At 42.7% G+C, this 27,318-nt stretch overlaps 3 protein-coding genes across 4 annotated transcripts; 2 read left to right on the plus strand and 1 right to left on the minus strand.

Annotated features, from left to right (window-relative positions):
* Positions 1 to 3,914: 3,914 nt before the first annotated feature.
* On the plus strand, positions 3,915 to 6,392 carry trmt12 (tRNA methyltransferase 12 homolog; the record flags this gene model as incomplete). The annotated part of the gene is given in 7 exon segments (XM_080840843.1): positions 3,915 to 3,967; positions 5,198 to 5,261; positions 5,263 to 5,311; positions 5,451 to 5,556; positions 5,558 to 5,585; positions 5,979 to 6,332; positions 6,336 to 6,392. Coding segments are annotated over 7 exon segments (711 nt in total).
* Positions 6,393 to 9,132: 2,740 nt separating this feature from the next.
* Positions 9,133 to 16,564, plus strand: sytl4 (synaptotagmin-like 4; the record flags this gene model as incomplete). The annotated part of the gene is made up of 16 exons (XM_080841442.1): positions 9,133 to 9,239; positions 9,592 to 9,807; positions 10,322 to 10,431; positions 10,731 to 10,857; positions 11,144 to 11,272; positions 11,471 to 11,588; positions 11,723 to 11,822; positions 11,905 to 12,002; positions 12,173 to 12,262; positions 12,494 to 12,672; positions 13,241 to 13,343; positions 14,089 to 14,250; positions 15,111 to 15,216; positions 15,413 to 15,521; positions 15,638 to 15,846; positions 16,196 to 16,564. 16 exons carry the CDS (start codon positions 9,133 to 9,135, stop codon positions 16,336 to 16,338), a joined length of 2,106 nt encoding a protein of 701 aa, XP_080697568.1. The 3' UTR covers positions 16,339 to 16,564.
* Positions 16,565 to 16,676: 112 nt separating this feature from the next.
* On the minus strand, positions 16,677 to 26,041 carry srpx2 (sushi-repeat containing protein X-linked 2). Of its 2 annotated transcripts, none has more exons than XM_080840540.1 (10): positions 25,722 to 26,041; positions 22,628 to 22,705; positions 22,187 to 22,378; positions 21,880 to 22,056; positions 21,062 to 21,185; positions 20,850 to 20,971; positions 20,232 to 20,411; positions 19,378 to 19,511; positions 18,429 to 18,550; positions 16,677 to 17,361 (listed from the first exon to the last, which is right to left on the minus strand). In XM_080840540.1, the coding sequence occupies exons 1-10, from the start codon at positions 25,792 to 25,794 to the stop codon at positions 17,181 to 17,183; spliced, it is 1,383 nt and encodes a 460-aa protein (XP_080696666.1). In that variant the 5' UTR covers positions 25,795 to 26,041; the 3' UTR covers positions 16,677 to 17,180. The 2 variants fall into 2 exon arrangements, with proteins under 2 accessions (XP_080696666.1, XP_080696667.1); XM_080840541.1 differs by having other exon boundaries at positions 17,223 to 17,361; positions 18,407 to 18,550.
* Between the last annotated feature and the right edge of the window lie 1,277 nt (positions 26,042 to 27,318).

Below are 27,318 nucleotides of genomic sequence, written 5' to 3' on the forward strand. Positions count from 1 at the left end.
GGTGAACGATGATCAGAGCTAGTCTATTATGATGAAACAATTAATATTGAAAGCAAGTCGTACTGTATCGCTGGGGTAATTGTTTGCTGACACCAATCATCAAATGTCTGTCAGAAGTGAATTTGTGACAGTCATTGCAAATCGAAATGGTCCAGATATATCGCAAATATATGGAAATGCCTCCCTGCAAGGAGCCTTGCGATTCAAATGCTCTTGTAGAATATCGCTTCTTGTCTTCACCATCAGACGATAGCCTATAGCAAAGGCTGTAAAACCGACACGGCCGTATCTTTCAAATAGCAAATTTCCATCCTCGTTCAGAAAATGTGCAATTGTTTCTGCTGTAGCACTTTAGAGCCACAATATGTAGTCTATCTGGTCCTGGATGATCAACGAAATCCATATTTTCTTCTAAATCAAAGTTCTTCCCAATGCGCCAATTCAGGCGGTGCTCATAAATCTTCCATTCTGGCATTACCAGAATACCTCTGCTTTTACCACAGTTTCGCTGCCTAGATGAGCAAGGCAGGTCTTTATTCGGGTAAACGCACGTTGGTAAATTTTGACACTCGCATCAGAAGAGTGGACCTTGACCAGTTGACATTCATGCCATTTCGGTGAGCCGTCCTGTACAGGTCCAATAGCGTGGTTTAGAGTCTTCTATCACATTTAATATTTTTCGCTTATGTATTCCAAAAAATGTTTTACATCGTCGTTAATTATCTAGTTTATGAAAATCAATTTGCAACCAAATTGCGACAAAAAGATTTCGTAGGAGCGGTTTACCTCCCCACTGGATGGGAACTGGGCTCGTTGCTAATCAATGGGAGGAGGAAACACGCCTAGATTGAAATGTCTTTTCTTAAAGGGCCAGTAGCTTTATGAAAGAAACCGAGAACAAAGGCGGTGAGCAACCACGAATGTTTGTTACAGACCGAAGCATTTCTGTCCAAGACGCACATAAATATTTACACCTAGGCCTACATAATTAAAATGTCTTGTTATTGGCAAACATGTGATATTGTAACAGCCCATCCTTCTAAAAATTATGCTCTAGCCTTAAAGCCTTTGCTACCTTCAAGTCATCAAATCACAATTCAGTCACCTATCTTAGCTTGATGGCATGTCAAAGCTTGTATCATTCAACGCAAATGTTCCCAGCTATACAACAGGCCATGTGGACCCCCTCGAAAATGAACATAATTATCCACGCTCAGTGGACGTCAGCGGAAACATCACTGATAAATTGCATGATTACAGAGGGCCAGGACAAGCGGGGTAGGAAGTCATCCTCATCTTTCTGTCCTCCCACAAAGGCTGGAGCTACCAGAGGTTGGTAATATGGAAGCTCTAACCTCCATCTCTGTATCTTCACCAGGGATTCTTTCTATTTAAATCTGCTCGAGGAGACCATGGGTTATTTATGACTTGTCGGAGCCTGCCAAGGATGAGCTGAAAAACTGCAGCTTATTGTACCCCCTGTGCTACACACAACTGCACTGAATTACATTTAGTCAGACACGCTGGGGACTTTTGAATGGCAGGTTGCTGGTGTTTTTGTTTCTAGACCATAGCAGTTACATATATGTAGACAGACACAAAACATAATGCACAACAACATCAGTTGCCATTATCAAGGCTGTAAAGATGTAAAAGATGCACACATTTCTTTTTAACCAGATTTTTTTATTATTAATTCATTTAATACATTTCCATTTGATGCTTAAATAATGAAAAACGTGGCACCAAAATTGCTTTTCTTAAATCGGAGTCTTTACCACAAATGTTGCATTGCTGTTTTTTATTTCATTGGCATTTTTTTTCTTCTATTTAATTAAAAAGAAATACCACTCTTAATACCACTCTTAATGAAAAAAGGACCACACTTTTATTTTTGTGCGACAGTGCAAACATGTGTTTTATCAGAAAGAAAAATGCTTTCAAAATAAAACATTTACAATTTATAAATCATCATAGCATGCCCTTGTTTATTTTCATCTTGGCACCCACTGACTGGGTCAGTCTTCTACCATAACACCCCGCTTATCCCGTTATCCTATTTTAGAAGTTAATGTTACATCTTATTCTAGGGCTAGGCCTCCTATCTTGAGAGGTTTCATGGGAGGCATATGCCCAGCCCAGCGCTGTGCATTTCTGTCCCTTGAAATGCCCCCTAGTGACTGAGGTAGCCAGGGTCCGCTGCTCTGTAGTGACATCTACAGGATCCAGACGGTCCATGTAGATATGCCATTTTTCCTGCATCCTAGAGGGACTGGTGAACTCCAAAGGTTTCAACACATACCTCCTCTTCTGTGGAGCATGATCAGGGTCAGCAATGTATGACATCCCAGGAAAAGTCAAAAAAAAATTATAAATGGAGGGACTAGGACTAAGACAGTAGAAAAAACATTCATGTTCTGTTAGAGAAGCCATATCTCATTCACTGATCAGCACACACATACAATACATTCATAGATAGAGAATTTAGAAGAATAGACTTCCTGGTGTGAGAGTGAAGGTGTTTTACCTACCTAAGGTGCATCCCTTTATTGTTATATTCAACCTAAACTATCAAACTAAATTCAGGAGATGTTATTGGTTCTCCCAGCTCACATTATACATATATAATACAAATAATATAATAACATAATAATGTAAGAAACCTGTGTCTTGAAAATGTAAGAAAGCTTAATAGTCCATTGAGTTATATACCACTCAATATCATCAGTGAATGTCATTTTTCTCCTGGATTCTACTGAATACTATACAATAACATATAAGAGCCCAGAAATTAAGATAATTCACTGTTTACAATGCAACAGTCTTCAAGGCTGCATTACAATCCCTTCAGAGCGGATAATGAGGCCAAAGTCTTGAATATTTGCCAGACTTCTAAATGCAATTATAAATTATAAATATCGATAATGGAAAAACAGGCAGCAATTCAAGGAGCGTCATCTATATTCCTCAATATTTTGATAAACTGAAACTTGCTTACGAAAATGTTCCATGAATAACACATTTGTACTTTCATCACATGGTATTACATAAAAGTTGATTTCTTATGGACCTAAAGAGGCCTACACAGCATTGACATCATGCCATTTAGTTTTCTGTCATTATGTCTGCACCAGTGAGGCTTACATAAGTTATTTATCTGTTGTGGAACAGGATATAGGCTACATAATTTCATGAATTTCTTAAAAGCCCTCTCTTCCCTGTGAACATGTACTTTTAAAGCAGGCTAGTGTTTGTTGTGTGTGTTGGGATTTGGTGAAGTTCATGAGGGACATGAGGAGTTGAATGTGGGAACTAAATGTTCTTTTCCCCTACATTTATTCATCTGAGAGTAAACCTCTTTTACACTGTTATTGTTAACTTGCACAGTTACTTCAACAATTTCAAATACATGACTGCCAATCATGAAATTAGATAATCCTCGGTGGATGCCCGATTAAGGCCTATTGCTACTATGTAGAGACATCGTTATTAGCATACCTCTACCAAATGCAATGAAATACTCCATCCATCCACTGCCAGCGCCTAAATAAAATTGTCTCCGCCTATAGTGAACAAAATTGCAATGTTCATAATGTTTTCTAAACATGCGTCTCCGGTTATGAAAATGAATGCGTAGTAAAGCTTACATAGCCTAGAGACATGAAATTGTGAACATACTTAGAAAAGAAACTGAGAAGAAAAGCAGAAGCAGCATATTATGTCAAATTGCCTGAAGTTTTTTGAAATACAAACCACGTGTGCAACACTGTTTATGTTCCGGGTTTAGGGGCAACAGAAGGTGTGTTTAGCCTCCCACCTCAGCTACGCAACTACTACGACTAACTGTCGGTAGAATGGAATATGTGAGCCTGTCTTATCATATGCACGTTTCTAAATGTAGTTTAAAGTAGAATATGGACATGGTCCCTTCGTTGAAAGTTCCTCAAAGCGGAGCCCAGCTGTACCGGTCAGTGCACGGTTACGCCCCCTGCAGTTATAGCCAGCAGGCTAGGCTAACCACAGTTGGATTACTTTCCAGAAGATAGCTTTTACCTGATTATCTATTTTACACTGCAATGGTTATGAGTCCTAGGCATGTCCTAGTCCTAGTCCTAATTCCTCTCTGACCGTCACCAAGTAGGAAAAAAGGACGAATTTCCACACGTACATTGCATGTAGCATTTGAAGCATTCGGACGGAGCTGTGACCTTAGCCATCCTCATTGGCACATATTCATTTATCCACTATTCTACCCAGTGTAGCCCATGGTAGCACGTGTGAAATTGTACAAATCCAGGTGATGCAATTACATTTAAATAGCCACTATACAGAGAAAAACTCAGTCAAGTCCAGTGTTTTTCGCCAACAAAAAGAATGATTTAAGTAATTATTTTAATACAATTTGGCTACACATAAGCACGCAATGTTTGTACAACTTATAGAGGCCTATTGAGTTATAAAATATGAAGCTGTAATTCAATGCATTTCCTATGGTTTATTTCCTGAAATACTATAGGCCCCTCGGCTCTCCAAGAGGAAACACTCAAAGTCATTTAGTGAAAAACTTGATGAGGCTCTACAGGACCAACTGTCATCTCATGGAGCGAGCTGGAATGAGGAGCTGAAGAATGACCTACCCCCAAAGCTGGCATTGCGATGGTGATTTGGTTCTTATCAAGGATGGTTGCTGGGAGACAGCAGCTATGTTACAAAATAAGGTAAAACTTTTTTTTTTTTTACGACATGAAACATTTATCTTAAGTAGGGCCTACTTGATGTTCAAAACAAGGCAGACAACACTACAGATTATGTACAAGATTACTTTCTGTCTATTTCTGACAGACATCTCAGGTCAGTTTGCATTAGGGTTTAACCTGGAAGTGGAAGAGACCCAGATTTTCTTTATAACTAACAGATTTGCAAGGGGGAAGTAATCCCATTAAAAAGAGGTGTTTTGTTTTAAAAAAATATGTGACTCTGGAAAGATTCAGTGGAGATTTATTAAATGTTGATGCAGTCACCCCAAATGTTATTCTTCAGATTCCTCTTTTTCAGGACTCTAGGCTAATCCAATTATAATTCAATTTAGAGTCTCCAGACTACAAGACTAGGTCACCTTAAAGTGCTAGTATTACAAATCATGTAAGAGATTAATTTTGTTTGACAGTTGCCTAAACTGTTTTATACTGTACTTCAGGTATGAGTTTGACATTACCAAGTGTATGTTCTCATTTGGGAACATTACTGAGAAACTGAGGATAGCTGGCTTCATTCAACTGCAGTGGAGAAACAGTTGTGGATCTGTATGCAGGTAAGACCTTTTAAGATACATGGAGTTGAAAGGTACTGATATCCACTTGAAATGTAGAATCTGTTTGCATTGCCTTTGGTGTTTTAAAACTACTTCCTTGTTTGCATTGACTTCATGTTGTGCTCACCCAACTGTACAGGTATCGGATACTTCACACTTCCCTACCTGGTGCATACAGATGCCGCCCCTATCCATGCTTGTGTATGGAACCCAGATGCAGTGGAAGCTCTAAAGAGGAATCTGCAGCACTGTCCACCAGGGAGATAACAGACAAGTAGTTGTCAACAATATTGATTATGACATAAAATATACATGGTTTTAAATGTACGTTACAGATGATTTTTTTACAAAGGGACTTACAGTACTTTTTATGACAATATGTCCTCCTTGGGAATTTGATCCATAGACTATTTGTTACTTGCAACCTGCTCCACCAGTTTAGCCTTTGGAACGTCAATGATGTTGGTAATTATCCCTTCTTAAGCTCTTTCCACTTTCATTATAGTAGATGTTGCAAGGGAAGGTCTCCCTTAGAATCCTGTTCAGGACCACCTTCAAAATGTACTATGGCAAACTTCTGACCTGAAAAACATTGCAAATCATATCCCTCATTGTGGGGACGGAGGACACTTCATGTCATAATTATCTTCTAAAGCTCCCTCTGTAGGACCTGGCTGACCGCGTGAATCTGGGCTTCATCCCCAGCTCAGAAGAAAGCTGGACAGTGGCGTGCCGTCTGCTGAGGAGAGACACAGGTGGAATTCTGCACATCCACCAAAACGTCACCTCACCTGTGTACAGCACGGATACCAGGCTTCAAGACGATACTGCCACAGATAGAGAAAGCGGAGCTGAGGTTGACGAAGAGACCCAGGTTTCACAACATGCTCCCAGCGGGACCAACAGAGACAGATTAGCTTGGAACACTTGGGCCGAGGAAACAGCCACCCGCATTGCTGAACTATTCAGAGCCTTGGTTGGAAGGTCATGGAGGACTCAGATTAAGCATATTGAGAATGTGTAGTCCTACGCCCCACATATTCACCATATAGTGCTTGGTTTAGAATGCAAACCCTTATGACAAATGCTGAAAAGTATTCAGCAGCAAACTCACTATTTATATGATTCATTAAGTGATTACCGGTGTCAGATGTGTTCTACACTTAAAAATACAATATTGTATGTTTATACTTTTTAATTAAACTATTAAATTAAATTAAATTAAATACCTCTCGTGTGGAATTGCGAGTGCATTTATTATGTGGTTAATATTCAAGGTGTACCAAGTCCTGGTATGTATGAGCTAATTGTGGAAAATATGAAATTCTTGTAGATATTATTGAAAATCTCTATTTAAGTAGAGAAGCAACAGAAATATACGGTAATCTAAATTAGTGTTCCATATATTCTATGTACAGATTTGGGAAATGCATCTTTTAAGTACGTATGTATTTAAATACGTTTGTGTAAATACTCTGTAAGAAATATCTAACCGAAAAGGTGGTATTCATTTGCAGATTAAGTCTCATCCATTCATCATTGACACCTGGTACAAAACCTCATGGTGCATAGCACAACTACGGTATCCTTAGGGGAAGAAGTTGTCCACCTTCCGGGATTGAGATTGTTTTGGCGCAGCTCTAACGACTGGTGGTTTCGTGGGCATCGCAGGAAGAGGGAGAGTGTGGAAGTGGTAGACGGACTACCTGAAAGGCTTTGGTAAGTAAAACGACTTGGAATAACTAACAGAGATGATACATTTTTTTTTACAGTGGGGAAACATTTTATGAGGGTTTTGGTTTAGGCAGGTGTTATCATTGTTAGAATAGTTCACTTGAGCAGGCGTCGATTAGGCAACTGATGTTCGGCATTTTCATTTCTTGTCATGAATTTAAATTATCGGTAGCCACTTGCATACAATTTGATTCTTGTTGTATAACATAGCTGGTTAGTGAGTTTCATCCAGGTGATCAGAACTAGCGAGTTACGGAAATCAATGTTCATATTTCCTCGATGTTTCGTCGGCAACTTAAATTGGTGTTGAAGGGAATCTGTGTTGTTTTTCATTCCTAACGATTTCGGCTTGTTTTCTGCTTTCTAGTGTTTGAAGCTAGTGCACACGTTTATTCTTGACGATAATAGGAACATATATTACTCCAAATAACTGAAGTGTAAGGCACGCTGTTCATTTCAATTAAGATGCACTCTAGTAACACTGTGTAGCCTAACAATGTCACTGCTTCTGTTATATTTCCACAACTTGAAATATTTACATTTTGACAGCGGCAGGGGTCCGTTGTGGTGTGTTGCCAGGTTGCAGTGTTGGCATCACCTCCTATTCAACCACAAGCTGTATTTAAATAGGTTTGCCAGCAACCCTGTAAACGAGCAGTTGATACATTCTAAGTAGGCTACTTTTTAGTTAGAGCAGCGTATTCTTTAAAAAAATATTTTCTCTTTTTGGGTGGTGATAATAATTTTAACTGGCGTGGTGGTCTTAAAAGCCTAGAACCCACAAAGAAATCAAAATAGTCTACTGCACAAACGATAGTCACTCTGTCCTGGCAGCTAAGTAGACGCCGTGCGTGTCACGCTGTCACTTCCAACGAAATATCAGCACTGAATAAATAATTATACACGGCACTCCACCCTTGACTGTGTATCCTTAGAGGGTGGCAACCTAGTGATATGCTGCTGAGCTCATGTTGTTTTTGCTTTCGCCCTCTTGAGAACGTCTGCCAGGTTGTCCCTGTGGGAAAGGGCACAGCCAATTCCACCATCAGTCATAAAGTTCTGGCGGTGACCATTTGCTTGACGGCAGAAATTAGGTCAGCCTATGGCGATATTCCCATGCCCTGCCCTGGATCTTTCAGACTATATTACCCAGAGTTTAATATGACTTTTACTTGCTGGCCATGAAGGTCAGTCCTTAGCAATTATTTAGCGTTGGCTAACTTGGATCAATATTTCATTCCCCCTGCCTCTTGTTGTTTGGAATGTTTTTGGAAATTAATCATTAACCTCCTTCCATTTATGGCACTAGTAGTGGGAGAAAATAAATGCTATACATTTGATGGGAAAATGGTAGGGTGTCATTCAAATGGAATCCCATCATGAATTAAATGGTCCAATTTCCGATTTCCAGTTTCTGTTTGGATTCAGTATACATCTTTTTGTGCCTTAAAAGTGAATTTTATCCAGCCAGCGTTTTGTATTAATCTGTAACTTAATACCACTCCTAAACTGTTTGAATCATTAATCTGACTGTATATCCAAACACGATTTGGATGTGAGCGCTTTAATTCCTCTCGTTGAAACAAACCTTTGCCTGACACGTCAGTGCTGTTCTGGGCATGTTGTTCAAGGCTTGTGTTTTTGTTATCATTGCAATCTTAATTGCCCAGCCCCTGCAGGGCAGCGAGTCAAACCCCTGGCTGGCTGGCAGCGGCAGTCTCTCTGCATGGAGGCCTCCCTGCATGGTAAAGAGAAGGAAAGGTCACTCCAGCCCTGGTATTCCCCTCCAGTGCTGTCTCTACCCATTCTTTGCCATCTCCTTCGGACCCTTAGATGGAAAGTTCTCCTTTACATATGGAGACGCAGGCAACACCAGCAGAACCTGTTTACATGTGAATCACACTTGTAGACCTACTTGGTGTATGTTGTAAAGTATCTACATCATGTGAAGGATTAGGGGCGGAAGTTTTCTATGATTTATGATTTTAGAGGATGTTTTGCTGAGGTGTTTGTGTGTGTGTGTGTGTGTGTGTGTGTGTGTGTGTGTGTGTGTGTGTTAGTAAGGATAGCTGGGTGAGCGCTTGAGGATGCTGGAGGTGAACGTGGCGTTTCTGACCGAGTCAGAGCGGGAGCTCATCCTGAACGTGCTGAAGAGAGATGAGGAGCTCAGGCGGGCTGAGGAGCAAAGGGTCAGGTAAGAGACACCCCCTTTGGGCACTAATGCAGGAGCCGTAAACTCAACCTGCTCTTCAAAACACTATGCAGCCTTTATGTGATCTTTTAGCTACAATTGTTTTGAGAAAATCCATATTGACAAGTGCAACATAATTAAAGAAATGGTCCCCTGCCCAAACCCAGATATTGGTAACCTTTAGTTTAGAAGGGTCTGTCTAATAGCCACATATTAAAATAATTTCTTGAAGTGTGGAGTCTCTTGACTCTTGCATCATTTTGTTTAAACAAGGATTTGTAACTTTTAGATGAGAAGGACATTAGACAACAGAAACACATTGATAACGTTTAGTTTAACCTGGGTTGTGCTGTAGGAAGATGAAGCTGGAGGTGCTAGACATGAAGAGGAGGGGCGCTAAGCGTGGCAGTGGCAAGTACAGCGAGCGCAGCTGTGGGCGGTGCCAGGAGCCTCTGGGCAGACTCTTTGGCAATGCCAGTCAGTGTCGCGTATGCAAACACCATGTTTGCAGGAACTGCCGCCTGGTGCACCCCAACGGAGCATGGGTGTGCACTGTGTGTGCCAAAGAAGCGTAAGATTGCCTCTCTTACCTTTGATGTATTTATAAACATGACAGTGCCAGCTGTTGAGCAAACTGGGATTATATCTAGTAGGATAAGAACCTCTGAGACTCTCATCGGGACATGCTAAGCACAGGCACATTACCTATCCCTCAGCTTAGTTTTGGGGTTAGATAACTCAATGAGAATCATATTGTTATTTCTTTTTAGCCTTGTATGTAACTTTATGAACTTTCAATTGTTTCTGTTGCACACAACAGAACAACTCCTCCTTGTATTATTCTGTCAAAAGACTCATATGTACATGCGTATCTAAGTGGGTTCTAAAGGGGAAAACATGACTACAATGAAAGGTTGTGAACAAAAAGTTAACCTAAAATTAGGTTTTGTAAGTACCCACCCCCACTGTAAGAGACCCTAAAGTGTCCCAGTTTAGAGTGGAAAATAAATACTACAATGGAAAAGGAGGTGTTCCATGCTGGGTAAATGTTTTACTGTTTGACCAGTGTCGTGTGCTTCTCCCAGTGATCTGAAGAAGTGCTCTGGTGACTGGTTTTACGACCAGAAGGTGAACCGGTTCTCCACGGCCTCAGGACACGACATTGTCCGGGCCTCCCTCAAGAAGCGCCCGCCCTGTGAGTACAGGAAGAGTCCATGTGATTTCTGGCGAGCAGGAGGGTGTGAACCGCTCTCACTGCTTCCTGTGGAATGCAGTGGATGGAACAGATTCTCCTCTAAAAAATTCCCCTGAGTCGCACTAGTTGAAATGAAAACCTAATTTTGAATTAGGTGTAAAATGACAAAATAAACAGTGTAACATAATTATTTGTTTACACCTGTACCTTAGTTGAATTGTAATGCCGATGGTGTAAGTTTCAAGATAAAATCAATCATGACTCTGTTCAACTAAAGAGCTATTCCACTGTGTTTTTAGTGAAGAAGCGAGAGACTATTGGGGAGCTGCTTCTAAACAGTACTGATTTAAAGCCCAGCCCCGCTGCTCCTACTTCTCCTGCTGCTCCAGCTGCTCCTGTCCCACGACCCAGAGCCTCCAACAAGGGGTGAGAGCCAGAGGGCACTCTGTGTGGCGCTGTGGAATTTGTTGCGTTGCCATACACGGTTACTGGAATGAGGCGGGGGCGGGGGGGTGCTTTCCATAATGTTTGAATCATTTCGCAACAGTCTGTAGATGATGGAACAAAACTGTAGTCGCAGGCTTGAGTCCCAGTGAGTAGAATACTGGATGAATATTTCTATTGTCCATCACTGTGGATGAAAGCCAGTGGTGTGATGCAAACTGATAAGTATGTGTGCACTGCAGGATGATGAATGCTGTTCTAATTCCAGGCAGCTGTCGGGCGTCTCCGAGCAGCCAGAGGTGCAGCAGCGTAGTGACACAGAGTCGACAGACAAGTCCAGTCTGGGCAGCAGCCACACCGGCACCGAGTCGTCCCACAGCACTCCAGCCCTTCCCCGGTAAGCGTGTGGGGCCAAAACACCGGTCTCCCAGCTGTGCCCATTAATTAATGATGGTGTCCATCTGTCACCAGCAATGCTTTTAAAGGACAAAGCGGAATAAATCAGTTGTGACTGAAGCTGGTGGTGCTGCTGCGGAGGGGTAAAGCACATGCCACGTTGCCAGATGTTAATAGTGTTGGGTTTATCCTCCACCAGGAAAGGTCCCAAGTCATCTCAGCACAGTCCTGCAGGGTCCATAGCGTCCACAGTGTCCAGCCTCATAGCACCTGCCAAATCCAGCAAGTCCCCCAGTCCCATCCCTGAATCAGAGACAGTAAGAATCATGCAATCCAGCCATCCAGTTGGTCCTTCCTCCATCTGCTCTGCCCTCCAAATGGTGATTATTTCTTTCAGTAATTTAAAGTAACACTGCTGTCATTTGTGAAACATTTGTATTGTTTCCCTCAGGCCTCTTTGACACATCAGCTGAAACCGTCCCCAGAAGTGGTGGACCCGGAGGTCGATGGCCTGTTCAAGAAAAGCGTCCGACGGGTGCACAAAATCTCAGGTAGTTCCCTGGATCCTGCTACTTCACACTGAATGCCATCAAAGATTATCTGATCACCACCGGCCTCTTCCGCTTCTTTTAGGCTTTCGGCCAACGTCAACACTAGACCTGCGTGGAGAGGGTGCCAGTACCAAAGGGGGGTCAATGGGGGACAGGAGCAAGTCTGTACCAGGCCTTAACGTAAATCAGGAGCTTTAGTTGTTCTCATCATAATCTGGCACACGTCCACAACAGACCATCCATAAATGTTACAGATGATATTTCATATTTGCATATTAGTTTGAATGTATTTTTGCGGAACTGCTTTTGACTGCTCCAAATGTGTTGTGTTTGGTGTGTTACACCAACAGGACGATGAGGAAGACGATGATATTGATAATCTGGTGAATATCCACAGAAAGACAATGGGCGATAGCAGCTCAAGTCTACGAAGTTCCAAAGTAAATACAGATTCTTTGTTCATTATTTAAAAATCACATCCAACGACTAATGTGCCTATTGTAAAGAGTCATGGCTTGACTATTGAGTTTTGATCATTTTGCCATAGGTTGATACAAAAGTAGTGATGGTTTAATTTTTTTGCCCTTTGCAGACAGGAGAGTGTTTTTTTTTATGTGTCCTGTAATATTAATGTAATTGTGGTTTTCTGGTGTTGTTGCTTCCCCCCACAGAGCACTCTGGGCAGTATGATGAGTGTGTACAGTGAGGCAGGAGATTACGACAGTGTGGAGGTGACCGGAGACATAATGTTCTCAATCAGCTTCCAGGAGCGCAGCCAGACCCTCTCCATCCTGGTGAAGGAATGCAGGGGGCTGGCCTACGCTGACGCGGCGAAACAGCGCTGCAATCCGTGAGTGGCCCACTCAGCAAAATACAAATGGCAGCAGCCCTTATTGTACAGTGGGGACTAAACACAGAACTGGAAATAGAATAGAATAAGCACCCCTACGCCTAATGTCGTGTTCCGTGTCTAACACAGACAACATCAGTCACTGATGTGTATTGCTAGATATTCGATCCATATCCATAAGCACATCTTTTTACTTCTGGGGGACTGAACCTACAGCATGTAAGACCGTAGCTGCCTCTCTGTATTTCAGACTGTGGCATAATTTGAAGCAGTCTCTTCTAGTGAAGTCACTATGTACTATTTGTCTTTCCTCTGTAAATATCCCTAACTTGTTTAAAAGGTTACACTCAGCAGGCGAGTTCATTTGGACCCTGCCAGAGAAATAAGTCTTTTTTTTCTCTCTCTTATGGCTCTTGGGATCAGCACAAAATGTCCTTCTTTTAGCCATTGCAGACACACAAGTGGTTCTGTTTTGGGTGGAGAATGGGGATTGAGAGCATGAGGTTGTTGAGGCTCTCTCCACACTCACCTTTTATTGACATGATGTATCTCACCCCGGTCTGTGCAGGTATGTAAAGTGCTACCTCCTGCCAGACAAGTCTCGTCAGGGCAAGAAGAAGACGGCCATCAAGCGCAACACCATCAAACCCGTCTACAACGAGACCCTGAAGGTACTGGTGCCTGAAGAGCGATATTTCCCTGATGCCTCACTCACACCATCACACCTCCACTAAACGGCAACCTCCAAAAAAATTCCAAATTAAGGATTTCCAGTCACTGCTCGTTTTCCTTTCAGTGAACGATGGTTTGCAAATATGAATAGTTACTGGCTGATGGGAACTAATTTTTCCACACATGTATAGCATCTTATTAATTGCCTCCATGAAAAATATGTTCATCTTACTGTGGACAAGATCTTACAGTGCTTTTATTTCTAAACTAAACCAAGGCACTAAATATACAGTGATTCGCCACTGTCTGAGGACACGATGCAGTAGACAGGCTGTAATTATAAACGCTTGATTACTGGGTCTGCATGACGGCTAGTGTTGAAGCTGGCAATTAGCTGACCTCTGGCAGGCTTCTGGAGCGCTGTTGAAATTGACGATAAGTACAGGGTTATCACTAGGCATGACCAGTAGACAAATATTGATTTTTGTGGCAGCCCTTTTGTTAATCCACCTAGCAAACAGGACGTGGTGGCTTGATATGAAGGGCTGTGAGCCACATGCCTGAACAAGGACAAAAGCCTTCTGATGGACAACTGTAGCCAGAAAATAATTAATTCAGCAATGTTGTCAACATGTATTTGATACCATTTCTCTCTTTTATTGAATTTCTTCTCTCATTCCTCCCTTCCTTCTCTCTCTCTCTCTTTCTTTCTTTCTTTCTCTCTCTCTCTCTCTCTGTGTCTAGTACTCCATTAATCGTTCTCAGGTCACCACCCGCACCCTCCAGCTCACTGTCTGGCACTACGACCGCTTTAGCCGTAACGCTTTCCTGGGAGAGGTGGAGGTCCCGCTGGACTGCCATGACATTGACTCAGCTCATCAGCAGTGTGTGGCCCTCAGGGGAAAGGTGAGCACCTGGCACCAGACACACACAGCAGCGGCTTTTAATGGCTCTCCCATAGGTGGCACATTAGGAATTCATGTAATTAATTAGTGTTAGTAAGAGACACTGAAACAATAGGAGTTATCACACCCAATCCATACTAATTATGAACACTGTGACCTAACAATAACAAGAATGTGTTGATTATTTACATATAAAGGGCTCAGTCTTGTTTTAATATAAAGACCTGCAAGCTCTCTTCAGTACTGTGACTTTTTGTATTACATACAATCCCACCGAAATCCAGGCATCCATAATTAATGAACCCAGAAGGCAGACTGGGCTCAGGCATCAGGCCATGCCTGTGAAGGCCAGCAGACAGTGGGTTTAAGGGCTCTGGCCAGCTCTAGGGGCCAGTTTGTTCTGTCCAACACAGGGATAGTCCATGAGGCCGGCGTATTGAGTGTGTGGCTGCCCACCTCCAGGTTCCCTCAGGGCCGGACGCTTCAAAAACATCTTGGCAAAGTGCGGTGGGCAAAACAGCCGCAGGCGCACCAGGCTGTTTTGCCCGGCGCCTATGAAGCAGACCTGCGTGCGCAAACTGCCTGGGCCGAGTGTGACATTGATGAGCGGTGTGCCTCAACGCCTTGCGCTGAGTAGTTGAGAATATTTCAACTTTTAAGCGCACCTAAAAAACGTTAGGAAGAGGCGACGCACGGCAGATAAAAGGCGCACACACGATAGGCGCGTCGTACCATAGGAAACGATGGTTTTGCTAGCGTCACGGTTTTAGAAAGGCGCTTGGTGTGTTTCAGCCCTCATTCTGCAGTGGGGTGAACGTTGGTAGGCTGTTAATACAATATCCTCCTGTCCATTTGCTGCAGGTGCCCTCTTCTCCTCAACAGTCTTCATTCACACAGTACAAAGGGGAGTTGGTGATCTCTCTGATGTACGTCACAGCCGAAAAACTGTCTGCAGAGAAGTCTAAAGGTATTACCTCATGTGCTGTTAGTCATTGTTTCACACTGTTGCATGGCTTGACGTATAATTATTAAATATAAAGATATTTTTCTTTTCTAAAGTTTTTAGAGCTTTTTGAAAATGTTAAAAAAAAAAGAGATATTTCTGGCCTCTGCTGCAGCAGAGTTCTGAGCACTTTGTATCTCTTGCTCCATTCCTCCAGCAGGGAAGGTGGGGAAAACCAAGGGAGGGGCAGAGCTGCATGTCCTGATCAAAGGGGCCAAGAATCTAACGGCCATGAAAGCAGGAGGCACATCGGACTCATTTGTAAAAAGGTTGGAAGTTCAACTGTTGATGCTATTGTGCAATACGTTTAATGTTTATCTATCTATTATTATTTTTTTCCAATAATTACATTTTTTTTTTTTTTTTTTTATTCTCCACATTCTAGTTATCTGCTGCCGTCCAAAAACAAATCCATGAAGCAGAAGACCCCGGTGGTGAAGAAGACGCTGAACCCACACTACAACCACACGTTCATCTACAAGGACATGAGTGTGGAGCAGCTGAGGACCATGTGTCTGGAGCTGACCGTGTGGGACCGGGAGGCGCTGTCCAGCAACGACTTTCTGGGAGGCGTGCGCCTGAGCACCGGGACAGGTAAGTACTCCATTGGCTTCTCACTGTTCATTTAAGTTTTGAAAGCTATAAATGCAATATAACTGTAATGCTAGATCTTTATCAGCTTTTACTGTGTTGGGAATGGTTTTTGGGGAACCCTTTTGAAGGAAATTGAAGGTACTTCACTGTCGTTTGTGATATGACTTCATCACCTTGGACTGAACTTATGTACTGAAATTAATATATATTAAAATGTTGTACGTTGTGCACATCTGTCATGATGTCAAACCCTGTAGACTGTATCTACTGCACATGTGCATAAGTCTGTCTCTGTATCTGAGGCCTGTGTCTGAGTGTTTGTTGTTCTTCCGGTCCTTTTATCCTGCAGTCACTCTGAAGTCGGGCCACGAGGAGTGGCTAGCAGAGTCTTCCTCAGAGGAGGTCAGTCTGTGGCAGCGTGTCATGCAGTACCCCAACTCGTGGGCAGAGGGCACTCTTCTCCTGCGCGCCTCCATGGGGAAGAGCAAATGAGGACAGCCTTCCCCCGCAGAGAGGCTCGTGATGAGCCTGTCCCTTCAGTCAGTTAGTGTTGCATATGAGAGCTGGGATTATAATTGGTAATGCAGAGTTCAACAGTGCCAAAGTTAAATATTTTATAAAATTAAGCTTTACAAATAATATATATTTCTGTTGAAGGGATTTTATTCTGTTGGAGCAGATTTTATTTTGAAATGTGTCATAACTTTAGGTTGAATAAAATGAGTTGAGTTTGAGTTATAGTGTTTGTATATACATATTCGTGCTTTTAACTTTCAACATGGCCAAAGTACAAAGCAAACCTGAAATACCTGAAAAATGGGTTGCGCTCATTGAAAGTAACTACACAGAGAGTATATCTTCTCATCATGTTATGTTTCTACATTTATTTGTTTTTGTTGTTGCTTGCACAGGTTACCAGTTACTTGACGTAAATGTCATTCTGTTAGTACACATTCCTCTCCTTTTTTAAATTTGTCAGCATATTTCATTCACCTCAAAAGTAACATAATAAACATTCAACAATCTATGACGTTTGACTGGTTTTTCTTCCAAACTAATGACTGGTTTGGGACTGGTTTCACTATTTCAGTATGTTTTTGGTTTTATACAGGTTTTTAAACCAATGATGATATGCTTTAACAGTAACCACTATAGAGACAAAAGCAAAAAGGAGCTTTTGTCATTTCTACAACACCAATTCCCCCCATCCTTGGTCTGCATTGCTCTATTTGTGCTACATCAGCATGGTTCTAGTGTCAAGAGCTCGTCCCCCATTATGTCAGAAGGACATGAGGTCCCTCGGCCTCGGAACAGGTGGTCCCAGCAGGATGCCCTCACTCGCACAGGTCCCTGTCGATCTCCAGGCGTTCTCGCTCGTCCTCTTCGAGCAGGTAGTCCTCTATGTAGGCGTAGAGCTCCATGGAGGTGGTGGGGTTCATGAAGCGCTCCCGGTCCACGCCGTACTCATCCACCAGCACCATGGAGTAATACGAGGTGGAGATGTGCAGAGCTTGCCTGACAAATATGGAGAGAGATATGTCTCAAAAGTATTCGTAAATGCAAGTACCATGATCCACAAATGTTTCACGATTTACAAATGTGTTTTGCGATCCACAAAAACTAAATTCTTACTCGTGATTTGTAAGTTGGCATTTACATAAATGTGCTATGATTTGTACACATAGATGTCCATTCTTAAGTATATCGTTTGTTTGTGTAGAGCTTGCCTGACAAACACATACATCACTGACTGCTAATACAGTAGGTGACCGCTTGAAGATGACTTGGTTTTCAATGAGATTATGTTCTTATGAATGAACTACTGGTTAGAAAATGTTATGTGGTTGTATCTTGAATTCAATTAAGAGAAAACACAGAACTTCAAATAAATTGCAGAATTTCACTTCTCCTTTATGAAGCTTTCACTATACAGAGACGTGCATCTGAAAGGAGTTGTAACAGATGGAGGGCATCGATGAGCAGCACAGGTCTGTTTTATGGCACTTGATTTCCCTTCCAGTTAATTACAGGACTTTGTTACTCTGAGACCCTCAGTGATAAACTTACATTACTGATGGGATTTGGGAAGGGAACTGGTGAGCAATGCATTGCTGCGGTCTGATTTTAATCAGGGAGGCGCCTAATGAAATGACCAAGCGGTTTCTAAGTGCCAGCTATGATAAGAACTGGCCAAATTCTCTTAACGCTAACAAAGGCGTTTCAATGTTTCCTTTCTTATCTCCTTTAGCATAGGCTACACTGGATCGTCCATTATGAATGAAAAAGTAGATAATGCCATCCCACAATTCCTTACAGCAGCAACATTTAAAGACCCATGTCAATACCATCTGCCTTCGCATATTTGCATAAACTAAAGTGTAAGTGCACTCGGATTCTCTTATTACCACGGTTGTCTTTTCCTAAGTCCTTATGAATTCTCCTTCACAACTTTCCTTAACCTCATGATGTTTTCCATCAATGCCGAGGTAGAATGGTTAAGAAAAGGTGATAGGACAGACTTTGCGACCGCATGCCCATGTCTGTTGTGCGACACACTGACCTCCGTGTTAAGGGTTCATTACCTGAGGCCCTCGATGACATGTGAGTCCAGGTAATGGCCCTTAATGCGCCCCACCTGCCGAGGCTCCACCCCCAGAAGCTCTATCACAGTCACACGACGCAGATCCAGCCCGCAGTCTGCTTTCTGTGTGGGTCACACAAGGGTATACAGACAGCAGAGATAGTTTAATGTCAAAATACTAAAGTTACCAAAAGAAGAAAATTCTAGGGCAAGTGAAGTGGCCATGTGTGCGTGTCAATAGTGAGCCTGGGTTGGCTCATAACCAAAGGCTAGTCCAAACCCTAACTTGAGTCCCTAACTTAAACGTTTGCAATAGACATGTCAGTCATTAAGAAGCTACGTGGATGGATGTGCAAGGGGACACCATCTTAAATCCAAGGCCCTGGGCCAGCCCAAGTTGCATCTCCTGTGACGAATAGCGGACTCGGCTCGCCTCCTAAGCCTAACTCTCGGGCCGTTGAAAAACTGGGAAACTGGCAGCAACAAACTAAATAAACAAAAAGGGGCACAACTCCAAAATAAATCCAATGCCGGAGAGGAAATCCACTCAGATGTTCCAAACTGAGTATGGTAAACAACACTTGGTGCCTCTTTGTGGATGAGGTGTGATCTAAACTACAAGGCAAAACTATTTCAGTTGGAGAGCCAGTGTTAACAACAATAGGTCCAAAAACAGAGAAAGGAGTACCCACCGTGAGAGAGAAGTGAACCGCTTATACGCATACCTCCACAGGTGTGCACACTTATCTAATAAGGTCAGTCAGACCAGTTTTGCCCATGCACTGACAATGCCCAACCTGAAGGAGGCGCAATATACCTTTCTAAGTCACAGCCGGGAGTAATGGTGGTGGGCCTTGCATGTTCTTCCCAGCATTTCGCTTCATGAGGTTGAGGTGCTTATACATGGAGTACCGATTGTCAGATGCAGTAAATAGGCATCAGTGACCTACCTGTAGCATAATATTTTGGAGCTTGTAGTACTGGTTGGCAACATTAGGAGTGGATACAACCAGCAGTCTCCTCTTCTCATGGAACTGGTCGAGCAACGCAGCTGCAGTTTTCACATCTGTTTTGATCTGCATCACTGTGAAACACACACACACACACACACACACACACACATAAACACACACATAAACAAAGCATAACATATAAAACAGAGTGAAACAACAAGAACGTATACAGACAAGAGTGAAACAGCAGAGCACATAACCTGTGTACATGCAAATGTCATATGTTGTGGGCAGGCACTCGATGGCTACGGCGGAACACCACCCGTGGGATTATCCCTTAACAAAGCATAACATATAAAACAGAGTGAAACAACAAGAACGTATACAGACAAGAGTGAAACAGCAGAGCACATAACCTGTGTACATGCAAATGTCATATGTTGTGGGCAGGCACTCGATGGCTACGGCGGAACACCACCCGTGGGATTATCCCTTACCAACCCCACTCCCACTCGTGCTATATTGCTTAATTATATTTATATTTTTATATTTAATTTAGTGTCAGAAAAAAACCCCATAGAAGTATTGACTACCTGGGGTCGGATATGCCACTTATGTTGCTCGACCATGCCACCAGCCAAGCTCGTGTATGTGTTGACCAATTTCCCCTTTCTCCCCTACACAGCCCTCTCTGTAAATGGTTGCAGGTGGTCGAGATCTGCCTAGCTATACAGAGCATGTTTGCCTACAGACTGAGTGTGCATAACAGTGTGAGTCATCGATGTCAGAGGATGATGAGTAATTCAAGCCAGCCAAGGAGGCAGCCTTCATTAGCGCTGTCAGGCACTCACACACACACTGTGGCAGCTCATCTGACCAGCTGCGGTCGAAGCGGCACACACGGGTGGTGGTACCGCTCCTCTCGTAGCCGCTGTCGCAGTGGTACTCGCATGTGGCACCGTAGTTGTTCTTGTCGGACGAGCACGTCAGGTAACCATGTAGAGGTTGCTTGAGGGGTGGACACTTCCTGACTGTATTGAGGGAGACACCGACAGTGTTAATACTTAACTAGCCTACCTCAAAGAGAGCCTACCTCAAAGAGACTGTGAAACCATTGTTCAGCACACATGTAGTTGTATGCCAGAATATACTTGCTTCATTGCTAAAATGCTTCACTATTTGTATTATATTACAAAAATAATTGCAGTCTTTCTTTGGGTTTGATCCACACTCCAATTACCAATAACAACACAGATCCAAAATATACATTCTTAGGGCATCCAAAACAAGTCTCCAGTTACTGGCAAGGTAATCAGACGAAGCCTGTCTACGAAGACACACACTCCCAGCTCTTACATATAAACAAAGACCTTGCAAAACAAAAGCCTTGAAAGAATTACATAATTATCGCTGGCGTCCGTGAACAGGTTGTTTTCCCAGCTAACTCAACCGGAATCTTCCCTACTTACCCTCCACATGCACCGTAAACTTGCAGGCAGCTCTGTTGCGGGCCTGATCGTAGACTCGGTAGCGGACGATGTGGATCCCCTCAGCGAGTGTCGATCCAGACTCTGGGCCCACACGCATGAGGCTGTGCAAGGAGCAGACAGGCATCAGTTTAATGAGAAGAGCAGGCACAGAATTTGGCTTTAATGAGATGGTATTGTTAGGCCGGCCTTACTCAAGAGTTTTGCCAGAGGTGTCCGAGGTGTGAGGTCGATCCCAAGACACCCGAGCGGTAAGTTTCCCCGGTTCCGCCACCTTAACCTTGGACATGGGGCACTTTATTTTTGGAGACTCGTGGTCTGGAAAAAGGCAATTGTAAGCAGAAACTCAGAGCAGATTTGTTCATGTATAAGAGAAGAAAATTGGCAAAACGTTGGCTCCAATAAGGTAAACATCCTGTGGGGAAAGCACCCAATTACTTCACACTAGCTATCTCAACAAGATATGTGTGGGTGAACACTTAGAACACTGTTCCCTGACACATCTTAAAAGGCTGCAACATAAACCATGCTTGCTTTTCCCTGGATATGTGCCAAAGGGTGGTTCATTAACTGCACAAAACAATACATAAGTCAGTATTTCCACCACACTAGTCTTCAACTATTTAATCATAGTCTGAAAGTCTTATAACATCTTATCATTAAGTCTTTAAGGAGTATATTTGGTCTGCTCAAGGGAGAGGTGGACTAATGTGTAGGCAAGTTCTAAATGAAAACAATGGCTTAGAGATACTATCACTAGCGACAGTTCATGGGTGTAATGGGTGATATACACAATCTATCTGTAAGGAAACACTTACATTATTAAAATGGGATACCCATACGGTAAGTGTTGTTGTAGGAGAAACCATACTATCAGAAGTCTTAGGACAGGTCTGAGAATGCAGTGTTGATCTTGTAGTTCGTTATTAAAATGTGTTTGTATTTGTCTCTCCAGCTGTAACAGCACTACCTACATATTATGTTAAACCAGTTCTTCAGTGTGAGGAAGTACCTGCGCAGATAGGCTCAGCACCAGTCCAACTCCCATCGGTTTGGCATATGCGCACACGGTCTCCCTCCAGCTGGTACCCTGGGTGACAGAGGTACTCACACCTGGAGTCCACCATCACACTGTCCGAGCAGTGGAACGTACCATATTGGATCACAGGCAGCACGTGACAACGGATCCCTGGCCGTCACAAACAGACAGAGGACAATTTCAATATGATATTACAATGTCAATGTTACTGGCTACTTCAAAAGCAATTTATGATTCAGTTTACAATGGGCTGATCCGTCAAACAAACAAAAACACATACTCCGACAATGGGCTGTCCCAGACCAGCGACGGTTGGCCATACACTGCAATGACTGGCGCCCCACCAACTTGTAGCCACGGTCACAGGACAGCTCACAGCGTGTACCCAGGGAGCTGTAGTGGTTTCTGTGGCGCGGGGAGGAGCAGGATACATCTCCATTCGGCAAAGTTAGAGTGTGGCACCAACGGGGATCTGTCAGACAACACACACTCCCGTCATTCTCCCGTAGAGACACACACTCCCGTCATTCTCCCGGAGACACAGGTGAGTCTGGATGAAGCGACACGTCTTATATCATGATACTGCTTAGTTCAATTAAAAAGGGGACCAGATGTAGGACACTAAGCAGTAATAGCATAATAGCTACTGAAGTACCAGCAGTACATGGTAATAATGGAGATGGAGTGAACAGATTGAGAAGTTAGTATATACTGTACTTACTGTTGTAGTCTAGTTGGGGGGTGTAGTAGGTCTCCTCCTCCTCATGCAGGACCTCATTGTCAATGCTGTGTGACGTCACTGCAGAACAAGAAACCACTTACTACTGACGGCACTGACCAGCGGTTATTGAATGACACAGAGAGGAACTGTTACACATGAATTATACTATAACATGTCTTTTAGTCACCTGACTACATAGTGTGGGGAAAGGGGGTACTGCAGAAAGTCTGAAGGTTTAACACTGTTGTGTTAAAGGTCTTTAACTGAAGCACTGCATTAAGCTTTAGAAAGCAAAACTCCAATATTCTTCTCAGACATGCTGAACTGACATGTTACAACTAACAGACCAGAAAATGGAGGCCAGTGAAGGATCTTAGTGAAGTCACAGATTGTTCCAAACCAACCTTTTTGGCAGCCCATACTGACCCCCCCATTTAGAGGATGTAGGCCTGATAGATGAAAAAACTACAAGCACATGGTTTTGTGATTAGGGGCGCCCAGAGACCACAGCAACCCAAAGGCACTTTGTCCTGCTTATTCATGCTCTGAATACTTACATACTCTGTGTAAAGCTAAAAGGTACTGTATTTTCACATGATTCATTGACATGATTAATTCCAGTAATTTCCAGATATGCTATTGGTAGAAAGAATGTAGCCTAGTCTTCTGCCTGATCAGTTGTCTGATTAGTCAAAGGAGAAAAGAAATGTATATTCTTTCCTTTCCATGATACATTCTATAGAAATTTTTTCCACCTTCTAAGAGTGATCTTGTTTCATTCTACAGCTACCAGTGGGATTCTCACTAGCTTTTGTGGGTGAGTCATCACATTCAGGATTTTCCATCACTGTGGTACGTGTACGAGGGGAGCGATCAGGAGAGCTGAGAGTCAGCAAAATAATGTGTTCTGTAATATGAACTCACTGTTTGACGAGTTTGACAGGTCTTTAGTGGAACAATCCAGGCCAACTACAAACATTTAAAGCCAAGTAAACAAGGAGTTCAAAACGGACTGAGATAGTGAAATGGTATTCCTCCTTTCCCCATTAAACATACCAAGACACAATAGTTACAGTGTAGTTGCACAATGCTGTATTTTGGTCCCTCTACTGCAATGTTACGCTCCATCCTGGATTTGATTAAACCCATCTGCCAAGGCCAACTTATTAATATTCAGAAAGCATGTCACACATGTTGACAGAGCGTGTTTATGAAAACATCCTCACAATCTATTTAGCCGTTTATCTTGACAGTAGGAAAACAATTGGTGTTGATGATACTCAAATCAATGTGAACAGATCCATCCTAGTGGTATCTGAAAGTATACTGTAGCCTCACAAAGTCGCTCTGTCGTACATTTAGCATAAGCCGGATTGCATTTTCCACAACCAAACTTAGTGAGGTACCAAACTTCTCATGTGAAAGGTGAAAATCAGGAGGAGGTCTACATTGATGTTCAGTTTTATTGGGTTCTCAGCTATGCAGTCAGACGGGGCGTAGAACGGAGCCATGAACTAGTCTGAACAGAGTGACTGTGTATGACACACCACTGTTTTGAAGCACTGACTGCCCTCAGGCAATCCTCCTGCCAGTTTTCCATTTTCCGCACCAGCTCACAGAGGTAACTGGGGGGCTGGCCACATAGTCACTGGGGCTGGCCGAACCAACACTGATGAGGCTGTAAAATACCGTGACTATGACGCAGCCTGCTTCAGACGAAACATCCAAAGCAGGCTGTTAATAGGGTGCTGCTTACTTTACCTGGAAAGCATGTGAGGCCAACTTTTGCTATGGGACACCATCCAAAGTGGAGCACAACATATGAAAAAGTCCAAATATGATGGCATTCAGAAACAGAACAGAACAGAATGTTGGCAGGATCCAGACACAGGACATTTAATCAATAACAGATTTCAAATTTAAGTCGTTATTGTGCTGAAGGGTGTTTAGAATATAAATCACAACTAATACCTTAACAGCCCATCTTCATGACACAGGTTTCTGGAAAAATACAACTCAAATACATCTGTGTCTAGTGTGTGGAGGACATTATTTTAAATAGAAGGAGCAACCACAGAGAGCGAGACAAAATCCCTCTATGTCAATGAAAATGCTCACGGTAATTTATTGCACCCATGTGACAATGCGTGGAAATGTGATCAGCCATCTCAATTTCGCTTAGGTAGGCTTTAACTTTTGACTACTTAAAACAGGTGTAGTGGAACGCTAATTTGAGGTGCCCACAGGTGTTTTCCCCACAGGTGTTTTTTTGAGCACTTAGTAATTTGCTTGTGATGAATAGTTAAAATCGGGGTCTAATTATAGGAGAGGAGAGAGGAGAGTTGACACGGCAGGTATCAGACTATTTTAAACAGCAACAGTGATACCACTGACGCCAGCATGCAAGGTTCTATGGGGCTCTTTGTTGAGATTAGTTTCAGGTTTTAGTTGAGACAGACAAACCCTGACATGCCCCGCCATCACAAACAGAAAAACTGGTACCCGGCTTATATACTTGTCGTCAAGATTACTTGACACATTGTTTCTGTTATGAATTTGAAAGCAATGTAGATCCCCTGATCTTCATCCAGAACACAACCATAACAGTCTTTGTATATCATTGGAAGAACACAGCACACATCTTTGTTAATGAACGTTCATTATCACTACCCTTCTTGAATAAAGTAACTACTAGATGTCCAAGCTACACTGATACAGGATTGAAAACCTGACATGGGCAAAATTCTGCGCACTATCCGCCATCCTGTGGAATATCCCCAGAGGAAATACTTAGCATAATGTTCCTCTGAATTCTTCTTCTCATTGTGAGATCAACTTAACACAGCTGCTTCTAATACGAGCATTATTACTGTGGTGATGGAGGTATTTCTTCATTGCACGAAAAACGCCACTGCACAATCTGAAGTCTATTCACGTAGCTTAACTTGGTCTTTATCTATTAGGCAACCATAACTGTGTAACCTTTAACTATTTTAATTACGTTAAAAAGTTAACGGTGGAAATGATCAATATTTTCCCAGAATAAAAAGCAAACAAACCAAAAAGTTGGGTGATACATTTAGCCAAACCCTACCTTCAGTGTAATGCCCAGAAATCCAGGATACAAACTGCGCCTCAAACAACAAAATTATGTAGAGTTTGGCCATCACATCTAGCGTTGTGTCTTCGGTAACTGTTACCGCTTGCTGCAAATTCTGAGATTCAAGTGGAGAATTCCAAAGAAGCAGACACGATCTAGTTGCCCTTGATTACTACAATAACGCCAGATTGAAGCATATTCGGAAACGCCATTGTGGCACGCCGTTTGGGAAAGATAATGAAACTGTTTATGTTATTAATATCACTGATGCAGAGATCAATACTATTGCCTAGACTCCCAAAAGCAAATGTAACGGCTTCGGTACTCGTCCTCTCCGTCGTCTGTCAACTTTGGAGAGTTCTGCCGCTAGGGTAAGCGCTGGCTTGGCGTGCGGTTGCTCCCACTAACTGAATTCACATTGACTGTGTGGTCACAGTTTCAATCAATTCATTATATGCTAGCGGATCTGCTTAAGTCCAACAGAGTTCAGAGAATGAAAAATGTAAACAAATATTTCCAAATGAATAATCTGATTATACAGCCATGTGATAACCAAATGGTTTTATTCAGTTCTGTCATGGGCACAGACAAAGAGATTCTATCTTTTTTTTTTTGGTAGATTTCAAATGCAAATTTCAAATGGAGACCAAATGCTGATAACCTTTTCCAGAATGTTGGCAGGCTATCCTCAAAATAAAACATGGAGGGCAATTTGGATGAACACTACAACATTGTGTGCAGATTTTAGGCCTATCAAGATCAATCACAGGATATGATTATGTAAGAAACAAACAGCTTTCTGCCTTTTGTTATGGTTGCCTAATAGATAAAGACCAAGTTGGGCAGCATGGTGGCACAGTGGTTAGCACTGTCGCCTCACAGCAAGAAGGCCCTGAGGGCGTGGGTTCGAATCCTGGTTGTTTCTGGGGTTTGTATCCCGTTCCTTCCAGGTCCTTTCTGTGCGGAGTTTGCATGTTCTCCCCATGACTGCGTGGGTTTACTCCGGGTACTCCGGTTTCCCCCACCATCATAAAGACATGCATCGTATGCTTGTAAGACTGATTGTTAGAATGAATGTTGGTGGTCGGAGGGGGGGACTGCCAAGCCCAAAGTATGTGAGTGCGTGTGCGTGTGATAGAGAGAGTGAGTATGTCAGCGAGAGAATAAGTATGGGCTTGGTTCCCTCGCTCTCCGTCACTGGTATGACTGTGCGCTTTGAGTCATTGATAAAGCGCGATATAAATAAAAGGTATTATTATTATTATTATTATTTTGGCCAAGACCAAGTGTAAGACAGAACAATAAAAAGATAATCATAAAAACGATACGCACTGAAATTAAACATGTTGATGAATAATAATAATAAATGATGTGTATTTGTACGCAACAGGGGAGTGCTATTGTGCCTCTCTCTTGTCTGTTAGGACAATATGTAGGTAGGCCCATCATTTAGGCCTACTGATTCCAAAATCTCCATTTTGACAAGTAAAGAGTTTATGATATACAGTAGCACTCTTGTACGCAACAGGGGAGTGCTATTGTGCCTCTCTCTTGTCTGTCAGGACAATATGTAGGCCCATCATTTAGGCCT

This window comes from Sprattus sprattus, assembly GCF_963457725.1.
Source record: "Sprattus sprattus genome assembly, chromosome: 6".
Taxonomy (NCBI): Eukaryota; Metazoa; Chordata; class Actinopteri; order Clupeiformes; family Clupeidae; genus Sprattus; species Sprattus sprattus.

What these genes read in the sequence shown, in the direction of transcription:
- srpx2 (XM_080840540.1), bottom strand. Translation starts at nt 25,794, where the DNA reads ATGGCCAAACTCTACATAATTTTGTTGTTTGAGGCGCAGTTTGTATCC. An exon ending in CCCCCAACTAGACTACAACA is followed by an intron (nt 22,379 to 22,627) that starts GTAAGTACAGTA and finishes GTTGTCTGACAG; the next exon opens with ATCCCCGTTGGTGCCACACT. An exon ending in ACCTCTGGCAAAACTCTTGA is followed by an intron (nt 20,972 to 21,061) that starts GTAAGGCCGGCC and finishes CTCCTTGCACAG; the next exon opens with CCTCATGCGTGTGGGCCCAG.